Here is a 23372-nt window from a genome sequence, read left to right as displayed (position 1 = left end):
TGGGTCTATAACTTCTTGTGATAAGCACACACTCAAGACAGTGGTTTTTGTAAAGACTTACTGGCTGTATACGTTTTATGAAGTTTGGTTTCCACTCTAAGTGGAGTATGGCTTTCGACAGTTATTTATAACATAATTAATATTGTATTCAGTAATAAATTTACCTTTATCTCTTTACTGAGTGATGGGTACTGTGTGCATATGATATAATTCATGTATATGATTGCCATACTCTTGTTTACATGAAAATAAAGATCATTTTACATAAAAACAAAAAACCTCCAAAAATTTGATAATTTACCATTGAAATATTCAAAACAATGAAAGCAACTGATTTGCTGAACTAACTTGTTTATTTTTAAATGATTTTCCAAGTATTTCCATAAGTTGTAACTTAGTTACATTATATTCTATTTGAATTCCAATTAGGAGTCATTAGAAGATCCACATCTATGTCTTATGTGGGTGGATATGTAGGGACTTGGCCCAAAGAGAAAAGGTAAGTCATCATTACGTAGAAGCTGGTTTAAGAAGTAACTATGGATCAGCCACTAAACAATACTGAACTATAGTTAACATAATTTGGACTTTCAAAAAGCCTTTGACAGGAGGCTTTTAAGTAAACCCAAGTCATCGCAGAGTAAGAGGTAAAGCAATATCATTGAGTAGAAACTAGCTAATAGAAAAGAAAACATAGGAATAATTGGTCAATTTTTCAACCTGGTGAAAGGTTAACATTGGGGTGCTCCAATATTTCATATTATAACTGGTGATGTTAAATATATTTGTCTGCACGCAATATACTTGAAGTGCCAATAGAAGTCATTGAGATCAGGAGCTGAGTAGGATTTTTTTTAAAAGGTACTTTTCTATGGATAATGAGAATAGGCTGATGAGAGAGGATTTTAGAACAAAATAGAGGCGATATAAACTCTTACATTGTAGGTATAAACCATCACTGTATGGCTTCTTGTACTTTCCTTTGACGTATCTGGTACTGGCTGCTGTCAGAAAGGAAGGATGCTGGATTACATGGACCACTAATGTGATTCAGTATGACCAGTTCCTGTATTCCTAAAATTCCTTAATTGTATTACAAGATTGGCAGGAATATTATTATTTTCCCTCTAAAGTTACCCAAAATGAATAAGCATATTTTTCATATGAAAATACAAGCATACATGTGGTTATAATTTAATACAAGCAATTAGAACAAACAATAAAAGCATGAGCCTGAATAAGATGTTATATTCAATTTAATTTTGTATTTTCGTAATGCTAGCAAATGAAGCTAATCATATCTCATTAGTACACGTAGCCCTACCATTTTAGATTGTTTTTTCACATTAATATATGTTTGTTCATTGTATTAAATATGAGTTGTTTAACAGCTTTCTTTATTTTAATCCCATTTAGATCTTCGATGCATGGAGTTTCATTTGACATTTCTTTTGATAACGAAAACAGTATTCAGACATCTACTCCAAACAGAGGAATTACTAGATCTGTTAGTAATGAAGGCCTTATGCTAAATATCAACCACATGCCCAAACATATTAGGAAAAACCTGTCCTTCAAGCCAGTAAATGGAGAAGAGGAAACTCAAGATATTGAAGAAGAAAAGGACATAGTATCTCATATCAACCCAAAGGCCAGTGCATCTCTTAATACAAATGAAAGGAATGCCAATGAATACAGCCAATACAAGCTTCCAAATGGAGCTCTGCAAAACAGAGTAGTTATGGATGATTTTGGCAATCAGATTGAGACTCCAAGCATTGAAGAGGCTTTGCAGATAATTCATGATACTGAAAAATCCCCCATTGTTATCCAGCCAGACCAAATTACAAATGGGTTCTTTCTTCATAACCAGGAAATTAGCATCTTGAATTCAAATATTAAACTAAATCAGCCTAATCCTGATATCATTACAGACACAAAAGTTGCCCTAAGTCCTGTGACTGACAATACTGAAGTGGATACTGGAATACATGTTCCTTCAGAAGATATTCCAGAAACTATGGATGAGGATTCTTCTTTGAGAGATTATACTGTAAGCATGGATTCTGACATGGAAGACCCACCTAAATGTCTTCAGGATTATGATATACGAGCTAGCAACCACAGAGAGCTATTAAGTCCCTGTCCAAGCTCAATAAGTACCAAATCGCAAGCTGGCAGCAGTGCTTCTTCAAGCTCGGGAGTCAAAATGACCAGCTTTGCAGAGCAGAAATTCAGGAAACTGAATCACACAGATAGTAGAAGTAGTGGAAGCAGTTCTCAGAAAACTACCCCAGAAGGCTCTGAGTTGAATATTCCTCATGTTGTTGCTTGGACTCATATACCTGAGGAAACACCTGTTCCTCAAGGAAGAGACACTACACAGTTGCTTGCTTCAGAAATGGTCCATCTTAGGATGAAGCTGGAGGAAAAGAGGCGAGCCATAGAAGCACAGAAGAAGAAAGTAGAAGCTGCTTTTACTAAGCAGAGACAGAAAATGGGAAGGACGGCATTTCTTAATGTAGTGAAAAAGAAAGGTGATGGAATATCACCTCTTCGAGAAGAAGCAGCTGGAGCTGAAGATGAAAAAGTATTCACCGATAGTAATAGATTGAATGAAAAAGACACACAAAAACCAGTTGAACAAATTAATAAGACTGCAGAGGTAATAAAGGAAAGTGCTGAAAATTCTCAGGCCAAGTGGTTAAAGTCCCCTAATACACCTATGGATGCTGAAAAGCAATGGAACTTAGTGAGCCCCGCAGAAGAAACCTTAAATGAAGGGGATATTTTAGAATATACAAAATCTATTGAAAAGCTAAATGCTTCTCTACATGTCCTACAGCAGGAAATGCAACGCCTATCCCTTCAGCAAGAGATGTTGATGCAAATGAGGGAGCAGCAGGCCTGGGTTATTTCACCTCCTCAGCCTTCACCTCAGAAACAAATCCGAGAGCTTAAATCTTCAATGAGGCAAACAGGACTGTCATCTCCTATTGCACCATTTGCTTTGGAACCTCCTCGCCCTACTTATCAATCACCACAGTCTTCTAATAGGAAGAATGCCTCTTTCCCCGTTAAAATGCAAAGGACTCCTAGGCCAAATGAACTGAAAATAATACCTTTTAATCGCACCTTAACTGCTCCACGGTCTGTGGATAGTCTTCCTCGTTTGAGAAGATTTTCTCCAAGTCAGGTTCCCATTCAGACTAGATCATTTGTATGTTTTGGAGATGATGGAGAACGTATCTCTGAACCTCAATTAAAAAGAAATCTTTTGAAAGAAGTCAAAACTACAGAGGATGGAGCAAAAGAACAACAACAACAAAAAGGTACTTTGGAAGAATGTGAACAAAAATTGAAGGAAAAGGAGATCAAGCCTTTTGAATCTAAGGTTTCTGAAGTATTATCTCAGCCCATCACAGAAACTGTCTGCCTCACCCCAAATGAAGATCAGATAAGCCAACCTGTTTTGCCAACACCGATTCCTAAAACAGCTAACCTAATTGAAGTTTCCCTCTCAGATTTGAAACCACCTGAAAAGGCTGAAGTATCTGTTGAGAAATATGAAGGTGAGAGTGATAGAGAACAATTCGAGGATGACCAAAAAGTGTGTTGTGGATTCTTTTTTAAGGTAGGTGAACTAGAACAATGCATGAGTCTATTGTAGGGTTACCATTCGTCCGGATTCTCCCGGACATGTCCGGCTTTTTGAGTTTAAAAATAGCGTCCGGGGGGAATTTGTAAATGTCCGGATTTCCCCCCCTCCCTCCATGCAGAGCGCGGCATGGCTGACAGGACAGCCAGCCGGATCGAGCCACTCGCACGGGGCTCCGGCAGCCAGAGCCCCTCCTCCGCTTCCCCCCTTCTCTCCCCTGCAGCTTCAGATCACTCCCCTCCTCTCTCTCCCCCCATCCCCCTCCCTGCATTCGCAGATCGCTGGCCATTCACATCGGGCCTCCAGCAGTCTGGAGCTCCTCCCCCTGCTCCCCCTCCTCTGCTGCCCAGAGCGCCGCTCAGCAGCACTCTGCGAGGGCAGGATCCGGGCTATGCACTCCCTGGGGGCGCACAGCAGCATGTCGGGCTCTGCGTGGAGCCCGACACGCTGTTCTGAGCGGCACGGTAAAGGGGCCAGGGGGTCGGAGAAGGGGCAGGGGGGTTCTGGAGGGGGCAGTCAAGAGACAGGGAGCAGGGAGAGGGTTGGATGGGTCAGGAGTTCGGGGGGGGGGCTGTCAGGGAGTGGGGATGTGAATAAGGTTTTGGGCAGTCAGGGGACAGGTAGGGGGTAGGGTCCTAGGGGGGCAGTTAGGATGGGGGTGGTCTCAGGAGGGGGCAGTCAGGGGACAAGGAGCAGGGGGGCTGGGAGTTCTGGGGGGGCTGTCAGGGGGCAGGGGTGGGGAGAGGGATCAGAGCAGTCAGGGGGCAGGGAGCAGGGGGGTTTAGATGGGTTGGGAGTGCTGGGGAGGGGGTCTGTCGGGGGGGAGTGGTTGGATGGGGTGTGGGAGTCCCGGGGGTCTGCCAGGGGGTGGGGGGGTGGATAAGGTTTTGGGCAGTCAGGGGACAGGTAGGGGGTAGAGTCCTAGGGGGGCAGTTAGGATGGGGGAGTCTCAGGAGGGGGCAGTCAGGGGACAAGGAGCAGGGAGGCTTAGGTAGGGGGTGGGGTCCTGGGGGGCAGTTAGGGGCAGGGGTCCCAGGAGGGGGCAGTCAGGGGACAAGGAGCAGGTGGGTTGGGGATTCTGAGGGGGGCAGTCAGGGGGCGGGAAGTCGGAGGGGCAGGGGCGGGGCTCCCACCGTCCTCTTTTTTGATTGTTGAAATATGGTAACCCTATCTATTGGAAACACTTTACTTTTTCAAAGGGAGTCTTTTATTTCATAGATGACTTTTCAATAACCACTTTCCACTGAGGCCAACTGCATGTAGTGATTAAAAGTGTGTCTCAGCCTTTGTGACTCCTGATTGATTTGGGATCACAGAGACTGTCAAAATCTGCCAGCAATTTTCACCACCTCTTTCAATTCATAAAGTTTAAAAGATGTTTGGGGATTTTGGGAGGAGGGGAGCATATTGAATATAGGCACACTTTTTTTCTTTTAACACAAGCTTTAGTGCCCACACATAAACAAATTTCTTTCATGTCCTTTACCTCCTGACAAACAGTTATATAAGATTTTGGAAATTTCTTCTCCTTAGAGTACTCTGTGTATTTTAAAAGTGTCACATTTTATATGTGTTGTTAAAAAAATGAACATGTTGTATACTAAAATGCTTATGTGTAGGCAGAATCTTTTAATCAAAATGTGCATTTTAAAAAGGCAGTTTGGATGCCGAAAGCCACTACTGTTTTGACTGCAGGCGTCAAAATTTTTCTTGCATTGCACAAAATCTTGCATTGCACTGTTTGAATACCATATATTTAAAGTGATACCGAATTGAGACTGCCCTCTCATGGCCCAGGAGCACAGTTTTAGCATATTTTATTCCCTTTTCCATTCACCACTGAAACTGCTCCATCCACAATATGCATACCCTATCTCCCTCTGGAAACCAATCCATGGTGCTAACAAAAGATACTGACAGGTTTCAGAGTAGCAGCCGTGTTAGTCTGTATCCGCAAAAAGAACAGGAGTACTTGTGGCACCTTAGAGACTAACAAATTTATTAGAGCATAAGCTTTCGTGGGCTACAGCAAACCTTTGTATCTCCTGTTTTAATATGCCCTGAATTCACCATTTGGAAAGAAATTAGAATTATTTGCATCCATCTGATGAGCAGCAATTTGTGCACATTCTTCAAGATCTTTCCCATTACAAATTCTGTTCTGTTTTTGGTTGTTTTTTTTTAAAGAGTTTGTGAGTGTGTAGAGTGCAATGTAAGACCCCAGTCCTGCACTAAGGTCCACTAATATGGACACCTCCACTCATGTGGAATCTCATTGAAGCTAGGGACTCTGCAAGTGTTTGTGCCGTTGGATCTGAATAGGATTATGTAACTGCAGGAGATAATGTGAGATGGCCTTTAATTTAATTTAACAAATATAAACCCCCTGTAGTATGTCAGAAAAAGTAAATACTGAGTTATTTCTTCTTTCCTTTTTGTGGTATTCTTCTGCGAATGTTTAGATTTTTGTTATTATAGAAATAAATCAGTTGGGCCTCAATTCTGCAAACAGGCACTGAGAACCTGATTTACAACCCATTGAAATTAATGAAAATACTCCCATTGACTTCAAAGGGCTTTGGATCCAGACTCCTGAGTTTAGTATGACTACTCAGTGCATAAACTTAAGATAAGCATGTTTTCAGGATTGGTGCCTTATTTTATGCTTTAGTCATCCTCACCTGCATTCTGCCTGTTGACCATCTTTGCTTACATTCAAAACCTCAGAGCAGCTTTCAGTGAATTTTGAGTAGACAGCCACTTTCACACAGATGAACTGAAAATCTGGGACAGCTGAAATATAATGAAAGAAGTTCCTAAAGCACCAATACATCATAAAAATAACCAAGACTGTCACTTTAGCTGTGCAGCACTTGACAAGTTCAATGCATTATATGAACATTAATAAAATTTCGTAACTAGCTTTCTTGTAAGGATATGTGATATAAATGGCGGTAACACATTTTTTGAATTAATGTTGGGATAAACTTCATAATGCCCCCTCTTCCCCCCCCCCCCCCCAATCAACCCCTGGTTGCTCTTTTCCCCTTTTGTTTTGGAATGGAATGAGATCTTTGAAGCTTTTTTGTCTTCAAGGGCAGAGAGATGTGCTGCTGATCTAGCTGGGGGGTGCCCTCATAAACAGGTCCCAGTGACTTAAGTTGGAGGCAGCTGTTCGTGTCTCCATGTGCTACTCCTCAAGTGGACGTTTCCTCCTGCTATGGTTTGATAGTTAGATCTGTATAGGTTTCACCACTTTAGTCATTATCTCCATTGTTGATATAAGTGAAGTATAAATACTTCTTTGACATAACTAAATAATCTCCAAGTGTGTACTGGTACGGTTTTGGGGGTTGGTTTTGGAGGTTTGGTTTGGTTTTCCATAGGGTAGGGGAAAGATATTGGAAGATTTTCAATAAGGATATTTAATAGATTATATCAACACAATCTAAAAAATGTAGACTTTTAGTGACCTGAAGTATACCATATGCAGAATCAAATTATCTTAAAATCTCCTAATCTATTTCTTCCTAAATATTGTTGCTACTAGGATGATCAAAAGGCAGAAAATGATATGGCAGTGAAACGGGCAGCATTACTGGAGAAACGATTGAGAAGGGAAAGAGAGACTCTACTTCGAAAGCAGCAGCTGGAAGCAGAGCTAGAACATAAGAAGGAAGAGACAAGGTAAAGCTAATTGCATATTCTAATTGCAACATAAGCAATAATAATAAACATGAGAATCTTTGCTATGGCTAAAATTATAAAAATTGTAATCATAATGCAATGAGGTCTCCCTTCTTTGTTTTCCACAACAAATCCTTTTTCCACTGTGAGCCCAATACTTTATTTAAACCAATTGATTTCAGGGAGTTCTGGTACTGGCAAACTGAGTTAAAGACTAAGAGGATATTCTGTCTTATCTATTCACAATTCCACTTGAATGAAAGAATAATTTTTCATATGTATTTGAGGGTAGGGTTTGAACCATACTATACAAGTAGATAACCTTTTTCATCCCGTTATTTACATCTACAGTGGAGGTGAGAAGTTGATCCTCTGTTGATGTAAACTGGCAAATTTATATCAGCTGAAGATCTGGACTCAAATCTTCTGATTTCCCTGATACAATTTAAAACACGTCCAAAATCTATGGTGAAAAGAAAGACAAGCTCTCAATAAATAAATGGAAAACTTTTTTTAAAACAATTAAATCCAAAAATTCCACAATCTGAAGTATGGCCTTAATTTTTCCAATAATAACATTCAAGTGTGTTAAGTTTTTAAACTGTTTGAAAACTGAGAATAGACCAGTTCATCTTACTTGTATATGAGAACTCGAAGATTCTGGAATAGCCATTTTTTCCCTGTCACTAGTATTATGGTGGTTACAACTGCTAGTCTTTACAAGGGAAAGTTTTCTACTAAAACTTTATTTCATGATTTCTTAGGCGCAAGACAGAGGAAGAACGTCAAAAGAAAGAAGATGAAAGAGCACGTAGAGAATTTATTAAGCAAGAATATATGAGACGGAAACAGCTGAAGCTCATGGAAGAAATGGATACTGTAATAAAGCCACGCCCACACTCATCCAAACAAAAAAAGCCACGTCCAAAATCTATTCATAGAGATCATATTGAATCACCCAAAACTCCAGTTAAAGGTCCACCAGGTAACAAATATCGGTGTAGAAAAAGAGTCTGTTCATGCTAAAACACCAGCTTGAATTGTGGTACTAACTAAAATATGCATAGATTAGCCTCCTGCTAAACTGATGTACAATTTTTGAAGCTGCATGTGACTGAATTGGAAAAAGTAGAATTTACAAATGGAAGCTAATGATGACAAATGTTGCTGATATATTATGCATGCATGCATATAAGAAGAAACACAAAGGTTTGCTAAATGAACACCAGCAAAAGCACTAATGTCTGGCACGATTTTGTGCACGCTCATGTATTCTTTCCAGCCACTAACCTCTTCCTTGCACCTGTAGAGCTAAAAATGAGTAGAACATTTGGGAGATGTGAGATTAATAAATAAAATGGTGACTATAAGGTAAGAGTCCTTAAGCTGCTGCTTCATCATAGACAAAATCTAAAGTACATCTGAAAAGTTACCTTTATGTTCTGGTGTGTTTTTATTATGACTACTTCACCTACTTGCCTGACTTAGTGCATGTGTAGTTGTGATCCCTGTGAGAACAGTCCTATGGAAAAGTGTAGCATGTCATTAATTATTTAATAATTTAGAATAATGATTTCAAAGAAAATATTAACAATTTACAGATAGAGGAAAGTGCAATGTCCTCATTTGTGTTTTTAGCAGTAAGGTTTCCATATCCTTCGCTGTCGTCCCATGTGTGCTATGTCATGGCTGGTTGTTACCCTCCACCTTATTTCAGTGCAATTTAAAATGCTCCATAACAATCCATTCAAATTTCTAGTTTATAATGGGAAATTAATTCCATTGTTACTAGACCTGCTTTGCTGATTTTGCAACTTTAATCCCATATTTCAACTCTATATTTCACATTAATGCTTAGCCTCAGAAAACTCCAGATTCAAATAAGTTCCATTGGTATTGTGTCTGTAAATACATGGATTAACTGTGCGACATATGCATGCAGGCATACTGTATATAGAAATAAGAACACTTATCAATTTCCCTCTGCTGGTGTTGTGTCTAATGAACAGACTCTTTACTATTTGCCTGGTTTTTCATGAATTTTAACTTTGTTTTTATCCAGGTTCACAACTTTATCGTGTTTTTTCAGTATCTAGCCTCTCACTGGCATCACTGAACACAGGAGACAATGACAGCGTGCAGTCAGGCAAGAGAACGCCAAGGTAAAGCTGCAATAACACCTTTATTTAATATAAATTGGTGTTTATCTTCAGAAAACCGGCATACGTACTAAAATGCTTAAAGTACCCAAGTTGCATATTTTGTATTCTGACAACTGATACTCTTTCTTGATCTGAAACACTGATCCTTCACGCTGTCGGCTGATGAAGAACTGAGTTATGTGTGTTAATTTTCACAAGTGCTGCTGATTGTGCAGCTGTGAATGAGTGCAAAAGTAAAATCCAGTGAATGTGCTATCAGTGCTATCTCTTTAATTCACCTCCTTGAGATTTGGGCTCAACCTATAGATTCTTTATTCACATGTTGTCAGTTTATATGCCATAGTACTTTTTTGCTGATTTGATAGTTGTGTTCTTTGTTTTTCTTAGTGGCTGTACAAAAGTAGTCAGGAGCTCACCAGAATTTAACTGGCATTTTTTTCACCAGCCTAGGCTGAATACCAGAATTTATTGTGAGTTAAAAGCCAGTGTGGTGTTTTCACTTGAAAATGATATAATGAAAGATTGAATTAAATAAACAGAAGTTCATACAATTACATTCAAGAAGAGAGGAGAGAAGAAAAAGGAAAGGTAGTTATTCCGAGGCTCAGATCAGACTTAACCCAACTCTATCCTGTATTTACTGCCACCGTGCTTTACTTCTCAACTGTGACCAGCCCTGTAGCTTTTATGAGCTGCTGCCTCACTTTTCTTCATGCTTTGAGCACTGGCTCATTGCTTGTCACAGTAGTGCATAAATTCTTTTAATTAAATGTATTGTGTATTTGACATCTCTTGAAACTATTGGTTTTATTTGAGAGGAGGTGTACTGTAACTATATTTAGCTATTCTACAGAAAAAAATAAAGCCTTGTCTACAATGGTTTTATTTACACCAGGTTAGCCACATGGATGTACCTGTACTTGTGCAAAACCTTAGTGTAGATGTGCTGCACTGAAGTAACAATGACTGGTACCCATGCATCTTACTGTGGCTTCAGATGTGATTCAGAGCTTGAGTTTCAGAATGTTGTAGAATCCAGTAAAAATTGATGAGAGGCATGGAATTTTCAGGATCATTGATTTTATTTTTGCTTGGGGTAGGGAAGGGGGGGAATTGCCATAATTTTCTCCTTTTTCCTCATGTCAGAGAGTTAAAGGGTTTTGTTTTTGTTTTTTTGAGGATTGTACTGTGTGAATTTCATAAAGACATTTTGCAATCTCCCTCAGGCACAGGCCGAGTAGAGTGAAGGTACAGTGATATTACAAGTGAAATGAAGCTTAATTAGCTGCTAAGATTCTACCAGATGTCAATTGAATGTGGTCAGAAAATGTTTTTAAAAATCACTTTTTTTCTTAATTTCTTCAACCAAGCAAGGCCTTTCTCTTGTTCAGGACCACATCCCTGCCAAGTTTCAAACTTGACCAATTTTTGTAGTAGTCCCATTCAAAGAAATTTAGAATTTAACTGAAAAAATATAGCTGAAGGGATTTTGCTCACACTTTCCACACATAAAAATATTCACATTTGGAGCAGAGTGTCATTTCATAAAAATTCAGGGGAGGCTGAAGGGGAGGATAAGGTGGTGTCATCATATAGAACATTATATGTAATTACATTATATCCTGCAAAATCTGGGGGAGGGCAAAAAGTGGAAGACTTATAAGCCTATGAAAAGTCAGGGGGAGCAAATAAAGGTCAAGGGGGAGAACTCCCTTCCTTGCCCCATAGCAAATGACTCCCCTGATTTAAGGACAAAGCATTGATTATTTCATCCCCAATGGTTAGTGTTTGTGAAAACAAAAGGTTATAATATAAACTGTTTTAAGAACATAAGAACATAAGAACATAAGAAAGGCCGTACTGGGTCAGACCAAAGGTCCATCTAGCCCAGTACCTGTCTACCGACAGTGGCCAATGCCAGGTGCCCCAGAGGGAGTGAACCTAACAGGCAATGATCAAGTGATCTCTCTCCTGCCATCCATCTCCATCCTCTGACGAACAGAGGCTAGGGACACCATTCTTACCCATCCTGGCTAATAGCCATTTATGGACTTAGCCACCATGAATTTATCCAGTCCCCTTTTAAACATTGTTATAGTCCTAGCCTTCACAACCTCCTCAGGTAAGGAGTTCCACAAATTGACTGTGCGCTGCGTGAAGAAGAACTTCCTTTTATTTGTTTTAAACCTGCTGCCTATTAATTTCATTTGGTGACCCCTAGTTCTTGTATTATGGGAATAAGTAAATAACTTTTCCTTATCCACTTTCTCAACATCACTATTTTCCCTATGGAAAATTCTCAAATGTTTTGCTCAGTATAGTTTTAAATGATTCAAGCAAAATTCAGTGCGACTGTTCTACAGTCTAATAGATTTTGTTAGAACTCTTTCCTTGATGTATAGTCTACAATTTCATACTACTGTTAATCTTAGTAATATCTTTTTGGAACACCTTAAATAATACATGTGACAGAAGGTAAACATACAGAGTTGCTCCTCTAATTCTTCTGGTAGCATTATGGCTTTTGGCTTTTAGTCTACATTTCATATCCTGCTGTCTTCTATCATAGTAATATATTCTAAGCACAGTTGCCAATTTTCACATGGTAAATAAGCACCCCAACTTTCACAGTAAGCCAAAAATCAAGCTAATCCCATTTCAAAACAAGGCCAAAACAAGCCAATCCCTAAGAACCACAACAGTCTATGTGACTAGATCCCCCCGGCGTGCAGTCTGGGACTGTCGTGGGCCTGCTGTGCAACCCTGACCCTCCCCCTGCTTGCCCCCCGGTTGCCGGGAGCTGATCAAAAAAAAAAGAAGCAACAAGCTGCAACAAGCTACAAGCCAAAAACTAGCCAACAAGCAACTCGGAAGCCAATTAAGCCAAAAACAAGCCCAATTTCTGTTTTTTTCCCCTGGGTTTGGTACATCTGATTCTAAGTTTTCTTTTGATCTTAAAAGGCCATTCTGCTGAAAATAAGGGGACTTTTCCATAGATATGTTCTACTCAGTTCTGAAAGGAAAACATATTTTTGTACATTTTTAGGTCTGAGTCTGTGGAAGGATTCTTATCTCCAAGTCGTTGTGGTAGTCGCAATGGGGAAAAAGATTGGGAAAATGCATCTACAACTTCTTCAGTGGCCTCTGCTACAGAATACACAGGTCAGTGTTGGTAATGTTCTTAGGGAAATGTTTGGGTATAAGAAGGGTCTGTGTATGGAGAGTTTTGGTTCTCCTTTATTTGCCATTCCTACAACGTGACTCTTCCTTAAATACTTGAAATTAATCTTCTATAATAAAGAAGCAAATGTCTAGACTGTCTAAAAATGGCATAATTTAATATATAAAATAAAAAATATTGATACAATAGGAAATGTGGTATATTAAATAAACAGACTAAACTACAAATTTAGGACAAATCCTGCAAACACTCACATAAGTAACTTTATGCAGGTCCTATTAAAATTGTTTCTATAGCAAGGGGACGAAAGTGTAGAAAATATGAGATCAGTCTGTAACCAAAAGCTTCAAAGAGAAAAATATAATTGCCATAGGAGAAAAAAATCTATTCAGTAATATAAATTTAAATATAAAAGAATTGAAGAATTGTTTGAAAGCCAACCATACACCATAGTTTACATCTTGTTTCAAAACAGACCCCTCTTTAAAAACTAAAGACATATTAAAAACTTTCTACTGCCTTGCTTCTAATATTTCAGTGTCCTATGAGTCTAACAATAGTGACATCATTGTCATCCTCTTTTTCCGTGTGTGTAGCATGTGATATTACAAAATGTCTTGTATCGTTATAATAATAAAATCTGTGTTTTTGTCCATGTAATATCGCTCAGTCTGGCAAAGAATAACTCTGAAGTATCAACAGGTATTCTAGATAAACAAGCTTTTAAGGAGGTTAATTTTGATCTATGAGGCTGTGCAGCTCTAGCTATGCTGGGAAATTTGTATGTTCTGAAAATAAACTATTTTCCTCTTCAACACTACTGCAATAACTACAGAAGAGGCCAAATTTACAATCTGGATACTGCACAGTACTTATCTACCAATCTTTGAGAGCACTTTCAACCAACTTAATCGCTTCCTCGCATCTCCTCAGGATTAAGTCTAATACAGGTACTAATACTGGACTTAGGTTGTCTCCTTTAGTTCTCTCAATTAAGACCCATTGCCTAAAGGTTGGGTTTTTGTTTTTGTTTTGTTTTTTTAACTTTTCAGACTTTGTTTTTAAATGCAGCATGATTTTTTTAAGAAACTCAATCAGGGTCTTTTGCCACATAATTTTGAATACTCTGTGGTTTATAAATCGGATTTCTTACATCTTTTCCCATTCTGTTCTTCCCTCCAAACAGTCAGTTAGTTAGTCTGAGACAGTGAAAGTTAATATTGATTTTAAATCATTGGTGGCCTTTAAGATTATGTTGCTTTTTGTCTTCATAACTATGCCTCCTTTCAAAGTGTCTTGACTCAAATAGGAAGATAAATTGCTGAATCTATTCTCCATTGACCAATCCCTCAAAATTATTGTTAGGGTGAAGAGCCAAACATCTTCTAGAGGGCCTCTGGTTCTTAGGCTTCACATGTTGCTTTGATGCCAATAGGTTACATCCCCACCCCAAAGAACAGTTTATACAAAAATATACTTGATACAGTTTTCATCTGGGGGAATTGGTTTTTGGTTAAACTTTTTGCAGTAAAATTTTCTTCCAATTTATGGCTTTTCCATAGGACTGGGTCACCAATTAAAAAGTCAGCAAGAGGGGGATACTATCAACCTCTCTACAGCTCACAACCCTACACTGCACACCTGTCAGAAACCAAAGCAGAGACAGTTTCTAGTCATTCCAGATGGAACAAGCCCTTCAGGCAGCCTTGAATTACCTGTCAGAATCAGCACCAAGACCTTCTGCCTTCATTATGGGCAAGTCACAGTTGGGGTTCCACAAGACTCAAATCCCAGAAGGCAGGAGACCAGTAACTCTAAACACTGCAGCAACTCACTGTTATCTGTTTCACGCTTCAAAACTAGGGGCAGAGGAAGAAATGAAACTACTACTCCTCCTAGTTGGTTGAAGGATTTTTTTTTTAAATACAAAGTATTTGATCATTAGTAGATTATCATATGAACAGTTTTTATGAGGCATATTCAAGATAGTTCCCTAAAATGCCCCTATGATGATCTAATGCTGAAGGACATATCATTGAGTGAATCTAGTAATATTTAAAAAAAAATCTTTTTTCAGTTTTGACAGTTGTACCACATTATATTCATATATAATCCTGTGATACAGTAACAGAAGAATAGCAGTCAATCAATGCATGTGTGTAACAGGTCTGATCTCTACTTATTTCTTTTGTGGGTGCTAGGATTGTATTGTTACATACAGAAATGATACATGGAAAAAGTGTCTCATGGTGCTCAAGACTGCTTTCTGTATAGCTTATTGACTCACTTAGCTGATTTGTCAATTCTGTTTCATAGGACCAAAGCTCTACAAAGAACCCAGTGCAAAATCCAATAAGCATATTATTCAGAATGCTCTGGCTCATTGTTGCTTGGCTGGAAAAGTAAATGAAGGTCAGAAGAAAAAAATATTGGAGGTAAGGATATTTTCCTTCTGATGATTAAAAAAAGGATTAAATCCAGCCACCTTTGGACATTAGGGAGACATGCCAGTGTTGAGGGAAGAGTGGAAAGGAATCTTCCTCCCAAGGCTGTGTAAATGCTTTGTGGATGGCTAGAGTAGTCTCAGTGATCCCGAGCCTGTCCCCTCTGTGAGTAAAGGACCAAAAGAGCAAGCGGAATTATGGAAACAATTATATAGGATCATGTAATTAAAGAGTATCATAATGCTTATGCTGAAGGAGACTGAATTACTTATATGCACAGGCAATCTTAATTCTGGCATTTGCTAACTTTTAAATGCTTGATTTAGCAACCTAACATTCTTTAAAAAAAAAAAAAACCAACAACAGGTTTGGGGGGTTTTTAAACATGATTTTCTAAGTTTTTTTTTAATAAAGCAAACTGAAAAAAAGCAATTCCATTTTGTGGAACCTATATGGGTCATCAGCAGAGTCGGGATCTTTAGATCCATAACACAGATCTCTACTATTTAACCTAATGGAGTAACTGGTAGTAACAGTAAACTGTTATCCTCAGTGTACACTAGCCACCAGAGTGGTATGAGACACCCACTTTGCCAGTGGGCTTATAGCTATTTGCTGAGAGCAGAGCAATGTCAAGATTTAAGAGTCCTGGGTTCAATTCCAGATTCTGAAGGGGTGTGTGCTCTAGTAGATAAGGCCTTCTGCCCCATCCCCTCCCTCTACTCCTCACCTCTCTGTATTCATGTCAGAATGCTTCCTTCTCCTCCATACTTTCTGGGTGAAAGCAGAGGGGGCTCCACGAGCACAGGAAAAACAGTCTCTCTGCTGGCAGTGTTGGTGCCTGGCACCATAACAGCTCCCAGCAGTATGAAGGAGCAATTGCAGAGAAGGTCATGCTCCACTCCTGCAGCCCTAGAATTGAGCAGGCTCAGTCTAGTCAGCAAGTAGGAGCTGTTTCAGATGGATCATGATCCGTGCAACTGGGATCTTTAGACCATAATGCTTACAGCCTCTAACAAGCCTCTACTGGCCATGTGCTAACTGCAATTTTTCAGAAACTTATAGATTGGCCAAATTGGGGTGGATTTTTAGGGAATGGCAACAAGCATATCTTTAGTACTAGGGCAACCTCCCTTGCAAATTGCAAACCCCTGCTCCCAAGTATGGAGGTGCTAGAGCTTCTCAATTAAACAGTTGTAATAATTTTTAACCTGGGCAAAAAAAATAATTTTCCCCTTACGTCCATCTTAGGAACAACTGCAGTGTTATAGCTTAATTTTTTATAAAAAATGAAAATTCTTCCTGAGGCAGACATCCAGCATGCAAAAATTCAGCTCTAATAGTGGAAGTTTGGGAAAATTTTAATCAACTGAAAACAGGGTCTTATGGAAAGTATTCTACAACTTGAACTATAGTTCAGCCTATAATGTGTTTAAAATAAACCCCCCTACAACTTAGAGTTGAGGGTTTCCTACATGTAATATAAATTTCACATTGTAAACACGTTTTTTCTTTTTCTTTTAAAGGAAATGGAGAAATCTGATGCCAATAACTTCTTAATCCTATTCCGGGATTCTGGCTGCCAGTTCAGATCTTTGTATACATACTGCCCTGACACTGAAGAAATCAATAAGCTGACTGGGATAGGCCCCAAATCAATCACAAAGAAAATGATAGAGGGGCTATATAAATACAACTCTGACAGGAAGCAATTTAGCCACATACCTGCTAAAACTATGTCTGCCAGTGTTGATGCAATTACCATTCACAGCCATTTGTGGCAAAGCAAGAGACCAGTAACTCCTAAAAAACTCTTACCTACCAAGGCATAGTGGGGAAAATATTTGCTTCAGACAATTGTGGTAAACTTGCACTTCATCTTTACTGCCTATAGAAAATAGGTTTCTAGTTGCCAACAAGACTTATAGAACTTGAAATTGGACAAGCTCTTTTATCATCCACAACTGGAATGTAAACACAGTATTTAGGAGTACAGAAGATTGTCACTTAGGTGATACAACTACAAGTGATAATGGAAATGTCTGATTCATGTGTGGAGATGTGTATGTGCTAATAGAGACTATAGGGTACATTTACTCTATATTTTGATTAGATACGTAAGCACTGAATGTTGTTCATCTGCAATTACATTTTTTACATTTCTTGCCTTATGCTTTTGTGTTTGTGCTTGTCTTGAAATTTAATTTTCTTGCTGTTTTTTCCTTCACTTTTCTTATTATTTTCAGTGTCATTGAATTTTACCTAATGAATCCCATCATGAAATACAAACAAAAAAGTGGTCTGTTATGAGGTACAGAACACTCTATAGTTATTCTAAGACATCCTGGTCTTGTTCCGAAAGACCCTCATTGTATGTTCTAATCATTACTGAAAGACCCATCCCACTGAGTATTTCCAGTTCCATTTCAACATCGTAATACTGGTTTGTTTATTTTTTTTTTAATTAAATATTAAAGGAATTCTTTGAGCTGCTTAAAGGGAGGTTTCCTTCAGATTAAATTATTTAGCAACTAAAATATTCAGGAGAGTCACAGTATTCACTAACTAAATCTGTTTTTTTCACCTCAGTTCTACCCAATTCAGCCTTAAACAAATGTTGCTGTGGATAGACATCTGATATGGGTTTCAGTCTGTCCAGCTTTTGAAAAAGTAAATCACTTTTTTTACATACTCTGACAAATGACATTTTGAGAATCTCTTATCCATTTAAAATAAGTATGGCAAAGAACCTGGTAGACATTTCAATCTTTATAACAAATATAAACATTTTTTAAAATAGCCATTGGAACATATTTCAGTATTATTTACAAAGGGCTGCATTTTGATTTCATAACAGTGTTTCATTATTTTGCACAAGTCACTATTGTGCTTAGTGTTTTTCTTTTGTATAATTATTTTCAGTGTAGCACTGTTCTGAAAAAACTACAAACTTGAAACCTCCCCCAAATCTGTGGTTTTTTTGACAACGTGTACCAGATGATTAGTTGGTGGGAGGGGGGCGAACTCATTCTCAGGAAAAGATTTGAATGATTTATGATCCTGTTTTGTTTGTGTTGTGACAACTGTGTAAATATAAAGACAGTATTATGCTATAACTATGTAGTTCATTCTGTTTCATGGGGAGTAGAGACTAAAATTATGTACATTTCTCTCATTGAACTGCTTAGAGAGAAATAATGCCTCATTACTATGATGTACTCATTTACTTATATAAAAGATTCACAGAAATGAGATGTCCTTAAACAGTTTAGAACAGTACTTTTTTAATTATTATAAGGCCTTAGGCATAAATGCATTGGGTTGTTTATCAACATTTTATCAAATGCTGTCAATATTTTACTATAATTTATGTTCTTATATTTATGTATATTTGTTAAAACTGTAAAAAAAAGAAAAAACACTTTAAAATACATGTTTAAGATGTATGTGGCTCAAAACTACTTGTGGCTAGCTGATTCCTACTGTTTGCATGTATATGATCAGGATATGTAACTCTTATATTTCAAGTGTATACATATTATGTATATATTATATAAAAATATAGAGGGGAAAGAGGGTTTGCACATTCTGCCTGTTAGCTCTTACAACTACTGTTATATGAACTTTGTATAGTAAAAATTAGTTCAAGAAAAGTCAGTGCTGGAGTAGGGTGCGGGTAGATGGAATTAATAGACGTGGATATGATGAATATGTTTATAAAGGTTTATCATGGGAGGCCTTTTTCTTTCTAAAACTGACCTAGGATTTGACTGAACACTTGCAATACTCACTAGTACATGCACATCCATCTAAACAAAGTGAGTTAAAATACATGCCACAGGGATTCTTTGAATCATTTAAAATATGACTGAATGTATTATGTTCATATTTGTCTACAGGTTAAAAAAAATGTGCAGTGTCTAAAGGTAGAATATGAATAATGCAGTTGAAAAGTTCATTGCTCAGTCTAAAATTTTTCTTAATACAGGGAAAGTGAAGACGGACGCTTTTTCTTTTTTAAGCCTGCAAAATTTTCTAATTACACTGTATCTTTGGTTGGGGTCATGTTTAAAAAAATAAAAAAGGAAAAAAGCTTTTCATAAGGCCAGCATTTATCACTGATCTTTTCAGAACACACTGGTGCTTTCATCAGGGGTATTATTATTATTGTTGTTATGACTGAATTTGCCAAACACTCATCTTAATTTCCAGAGCAAAACTTCAAATTTTAACAGTCATAATTGCTACTGAAACCATTTTTTAAAATTTTAGTATGACTGTTCGTTTTTATTGTTTGGCTGTTTAAAGCCAAATACAGCTATTTAATTATGATTTAATGGGCACTGTTGAGAAATGTACAGTGTATTGTGTGCTTACTTGTCCACTTCTGTGGATCATTGCTTCCATATTTTTTCAAATAGTGTGCTGTAAAATATTGTCATATTGCTACTTATGTGGTACAGTGTAGTTTTTCCTTTCAGTTAAATAAAAGCATGGCACCAAAAATCATACATTTTCTCACGCTCTCTCGTATTATGTTTAAATATAAACAAAGTGTGATTAATCAATTTACCTATCTGTTCAAAGCATGCTCATCATGGTAGCTGAACACCTTACAAATTTTAGAAAAAATGCATACAGATTTCTATTTTCTCTTCATCCCCCATTTATGTTTATTTTATTTAACATGTAACTCAGTGTTCTATTATCAGAAGAAAGCTGTTGAAGAATTGGATTTAACAACTCTTTGCCTTCAAGAATGAAATGTAATCCTAATCTCTTCCAAAAGAAAGTTCACAGTTGCAGGCCAGTTACCAAGAAAATTTTGTCTCCCACGCACACTAGTCCCAATCTTATGGTTAACTTTCACTGTTTCAAAGGATTGGTCTAATTTTGGGAGGTTATCATTCAGCATAATGTGTTCATGTCAATAGCTTTGGTTCAGCCTGTGGAGGGTTTTTCAATATAAAATGAAGCCTTGTACTTGACTGCTGTTTAAAGGGGAAATGGTACAAAAGGCAGAACATGAGGTGAAGTGTTCCCGGTTATCTGTGTTGGAACATAGAAGGGCTGCTGCCTTTTGAATGAACTAAGGCTTCTTAAGCGTTGTCAGCTTTTTGTGAAATCACTTGTACTTCCCAACTGTCGTGTATATCTTGGTCAGAAGAAGTTTCCAAAAATTAAGTTAAGTTCTCTTTTTCCATATATGTAAATTAGCAATTTAAATATTTAGGGCTAACCTATGCCCATTTGATGGACTCTTGCATTTGTTTTTTAGCTTTATGGTCTTTGTTCTGCATACTTTTCTGTAATCCCAGTGGCTGCCAAATATACAAAATTTAAAACTCACTGATGGATTTTTCCAGCCAGGTTTAGAGACTTAACTGAGGTTTCAACTCTCTCCTGTTGACCAAGATATCATACCTCAGGTCACCTGTTAAGCAAAGTTTCCTCTTGCTTTTTATTATGGAGCTGCTAAAAATATGAGGAGCCAGGAAATCTAATGTCTGTTACAATACTAGATAAGACATTGGAAAATAAGGCACTGGTTCAGAAAAGCACTTTAAAATGTACTTGTCCATCACTGAATCAGGGCTGAAGCTCCTGCATGAATGTTGTAAGAAGGGTACCTAAACCACCTTGATCAGGCAGTGCTTCAAGATGACAAAGCTATAAACAGAAGAAAAGTATGTTAAAACAGTAAATGAAATAAATAAATTACTTAACTTTGATTACAATTACAATTGATTACAACTTGAAAACCAGGTGCAGGATCACATTCAAATTCTTGCATTGCAGACAAAAACAAATATGATCTAATCTTATTCTTGGAGAAATAGACACCAGAGACATTCCAAAAAAATATGCCAGATAATCTGGTCATGGCAGAAAGAGCCTGCTGTTTCACCACTATAGGACAGCATCTTTTTACCAATCTAATGGACTGAAGAGTGAATTCTGCAAGAAGATAAGGAACTGGATTAAAGGGACACAAACACATCCCCTTTTTCCAGATCTGAGGCCCACCACACAAAGTTAAAAGGTGATGCTTGGCCTCATTCAAACAAGACTTTAAAATAAGCAGAAGTGTTTATTATATTCTAGAATATTCAAGTTCAATTCCATGGGAAGTAATGTCACAGCTATTGAATCAGAAAGACAACTGTTAAACCTATTGCAAGTGGATTCCTTGTCCAGGCTCATTAAACCTTAACATGATGACAATGATGGCCAAATCATCTCTAGAATACTTAAATGCATTTCTTTTAGAATTTGGTTTGGAGATTCTTTTGTTTACAGTGCTTGTATCATTTTCTTCATTTATAATTTTCTTCTCGCTACAGCAGATGAAAGTAAGGTAAAAATCACATTATTTCACCTGAGATAGTAGTAAATTTATATCTATACTGACATACTGCATACAATAATTGTCAGCATGACTGACCATGTAACCAAAGAATCAGAAACTTCCTTTCCAACACAATTACAATTTTAATCACACAGCCCATGATAGACCTTTTACATTCTAAATTGAAATTTATATTTAATCTTTGGTCTGTCGGAAGTTGTTTCTATAAATATGCACTATAAAAACCTTTCTTCAAGGACCATTATCTTTACAAAAAAGAGCAAAATCACCTCTGCATGATGATCCTGGAAAAACAGGAAATATTTTGGTTCCTTGGCCTGAGGCTTCTACTCATTCTGCAAGATAGCATACTCCACTCTCTAAACACAACAGTGAGGAAAAAAAGCCTACTGAGTGCAAACCCAATAAATTCCTCTTATACAAAGGAATAATCTGTAGAAGAGACAAATGGGTCCTGAGATATTTTTGTTCTCCGCCATATCTGCAAATTTGGGGGACAAATTGTTAGCTAACTACCAGCAGACAAAGTCTGTCAATGACTTTCAAAGGAATTGAAAAACAATTTTTATTTCTCGTGACTGAAAATTTTTTAATTTTGTAATTTAGAATTCGGAGAATATTCCCACATAAAAACATGAATTCTAAAATACGCACATTTTTATTTAAGCTATTTAAAGCATTCATGTATTTCAACATGTTTCATAGGAATTCTAATTCCACCATGAAACTCTACTAATACAATTTGGATAGTTCTCTAAGTCTGAGAATATAAAAAATGAAGACAAACACTATAAAGTTACTTTAATAAGAACATCACTGTTCCAAAAATTGTGAAGTCAATTTTTTTCCTTTAATTTGGCAGAACTACTATAAAGACCTGAATTTCATAGATGTTGAGCACCTGAAAATCTCATTGGCTACAAAGGGCAAATGGGATGCTTGGTAGCTCTCAGAGTGCACTTACACTGTTAAAATGTCTTACTCTCCTCACAATTTGGTTAAATACAGAGAGATTCTATGAGCCTGATTCTTAGCTCCACTCAAGTAACACTAAGTAGCCAGGAAGCCATCTTATCTGGCTTCCTAAATAGTCCCTTTAGGTGGGGGATGCTGCCTCTTGTGGCCTGAGCAGTTAGCCAGCAGTTCCCAATATTCAGGATCTTATGGGTTGTTTCTGTTAGGAGGAGAAATTGATGAATACAACCGATACTTCTTTGATGCAATCCTGCTCCCAGAAACACTTCCATCAAACAATGCTCAGCAAAACCCTTCTGCCCCCATAGTTCAGTTTCTGACCAGCCTTGCATGAGGCATGTGTCCTGGGGGATGGCTCTTATTTTTTCAGCTATCCTACTCCAAAAAGGAGCTTAACTGCTTCTTGCATTTATCCTGTATGAAGGGCGGCTGTCATACGCACCAGCTTCACAGAGGTTTCACAGATGGCATAGCAGCTTTATGCCACTCGCTAACACCATTTCCTGGAGCAGAGGGCATTCCTGCAAGAAAAGGGCAGAATATCTCTACACCTCAGTGATCCTCAGCAGACAGAATGACCCTTTTGGTCGATAGGCAGCTAAGTGTAACTTAGAGCACCACTGTGGCTCAGTTCTAAGTTATAATAGGGAGAGGATCAGCCCTGGGATCAAGAGAAACACAATGGTGATTTAGAACTACCTTTATTTCCCCACCCACAGCTGTGCAGAGCCTATCTTGCCTGTAGATGAGGATCTAGCCCTAGCTATCTGCAGATATCTTTTTCCAATTCCTCTATTATTTTTATTAAAGATGCTAAAACCTTAGCCCTTGCAGAGCTACCTAGTTGTGTCATCTCTGATACTAAAACAGCATTTCTTTGCCACCTTCTGGTGTT

At 37.8% G+C, this 23372-nt stretch overlaps 1 protein-coding gene across 4 annotated transcripts in view; it reads left to right on the top strand.

The window, feature by feature from the left end:
• Positions 1 to 16964, top strand: part of CAMSAP2 (calmodulin regulated spectrin associated protein family member 2) — a 201463-nt gene extending 184499 nt beyond the window's left edge. For all 4 annotated transcript variants that reach the window (XM_065409319.1, XM_065409317.1, XM_065409318.1 and 1 more), the window contains 8 exons: positions 430 to 499; positions 1417 to 3634; positions 7209 to 7345; positions 8110 to 8330; positions 9435 to 9507; positions 12554 to 12669; positions 15005 to 15123; positions 16659 to 16964. In XM_065409319.1, coding sequence (XP_065265391.1) covers positions 430 to 499; positions 1417 to 3634; positions 7209 to 7345; positions 8110 to 8330; positions 9435 to 9507; positions 12554 to 12669; positions 15005 to 15123; positions 16659 to 16964 — 3260 coding nt within the window. The remainder of the gene's footprint in view (positions 1 to 429; positions 500 to 1416; positions 3635 to 7208; positions 7346 to 8109; positions 8331 to 9434; positions 9508 to 12553; positions 12670 to 15004; positions 15124 to 16658) is intronic.
• The last annotated feature ends 6408 nt before the right edge of the window (positions 16965 to 23372 follow it).

Source organism: Emys orbicularis, chromosome 8 (genome assembly GCF_028017835.1).
Source record: "Emys orbicularis isolate rEmyOrb1 chromosome 8, rEmyOrb1.hap1, whole genome shotgun sequence".
NCBI classification, from domain to species: domain Eukaryota; kingdom Metazoa; phylum Chordata; order Testudines; family Emydidae; genus Emys; species Emys orbicularis.
This window is presented reverse-complemented; position numbering and strand designations above follow the sequence as displayed.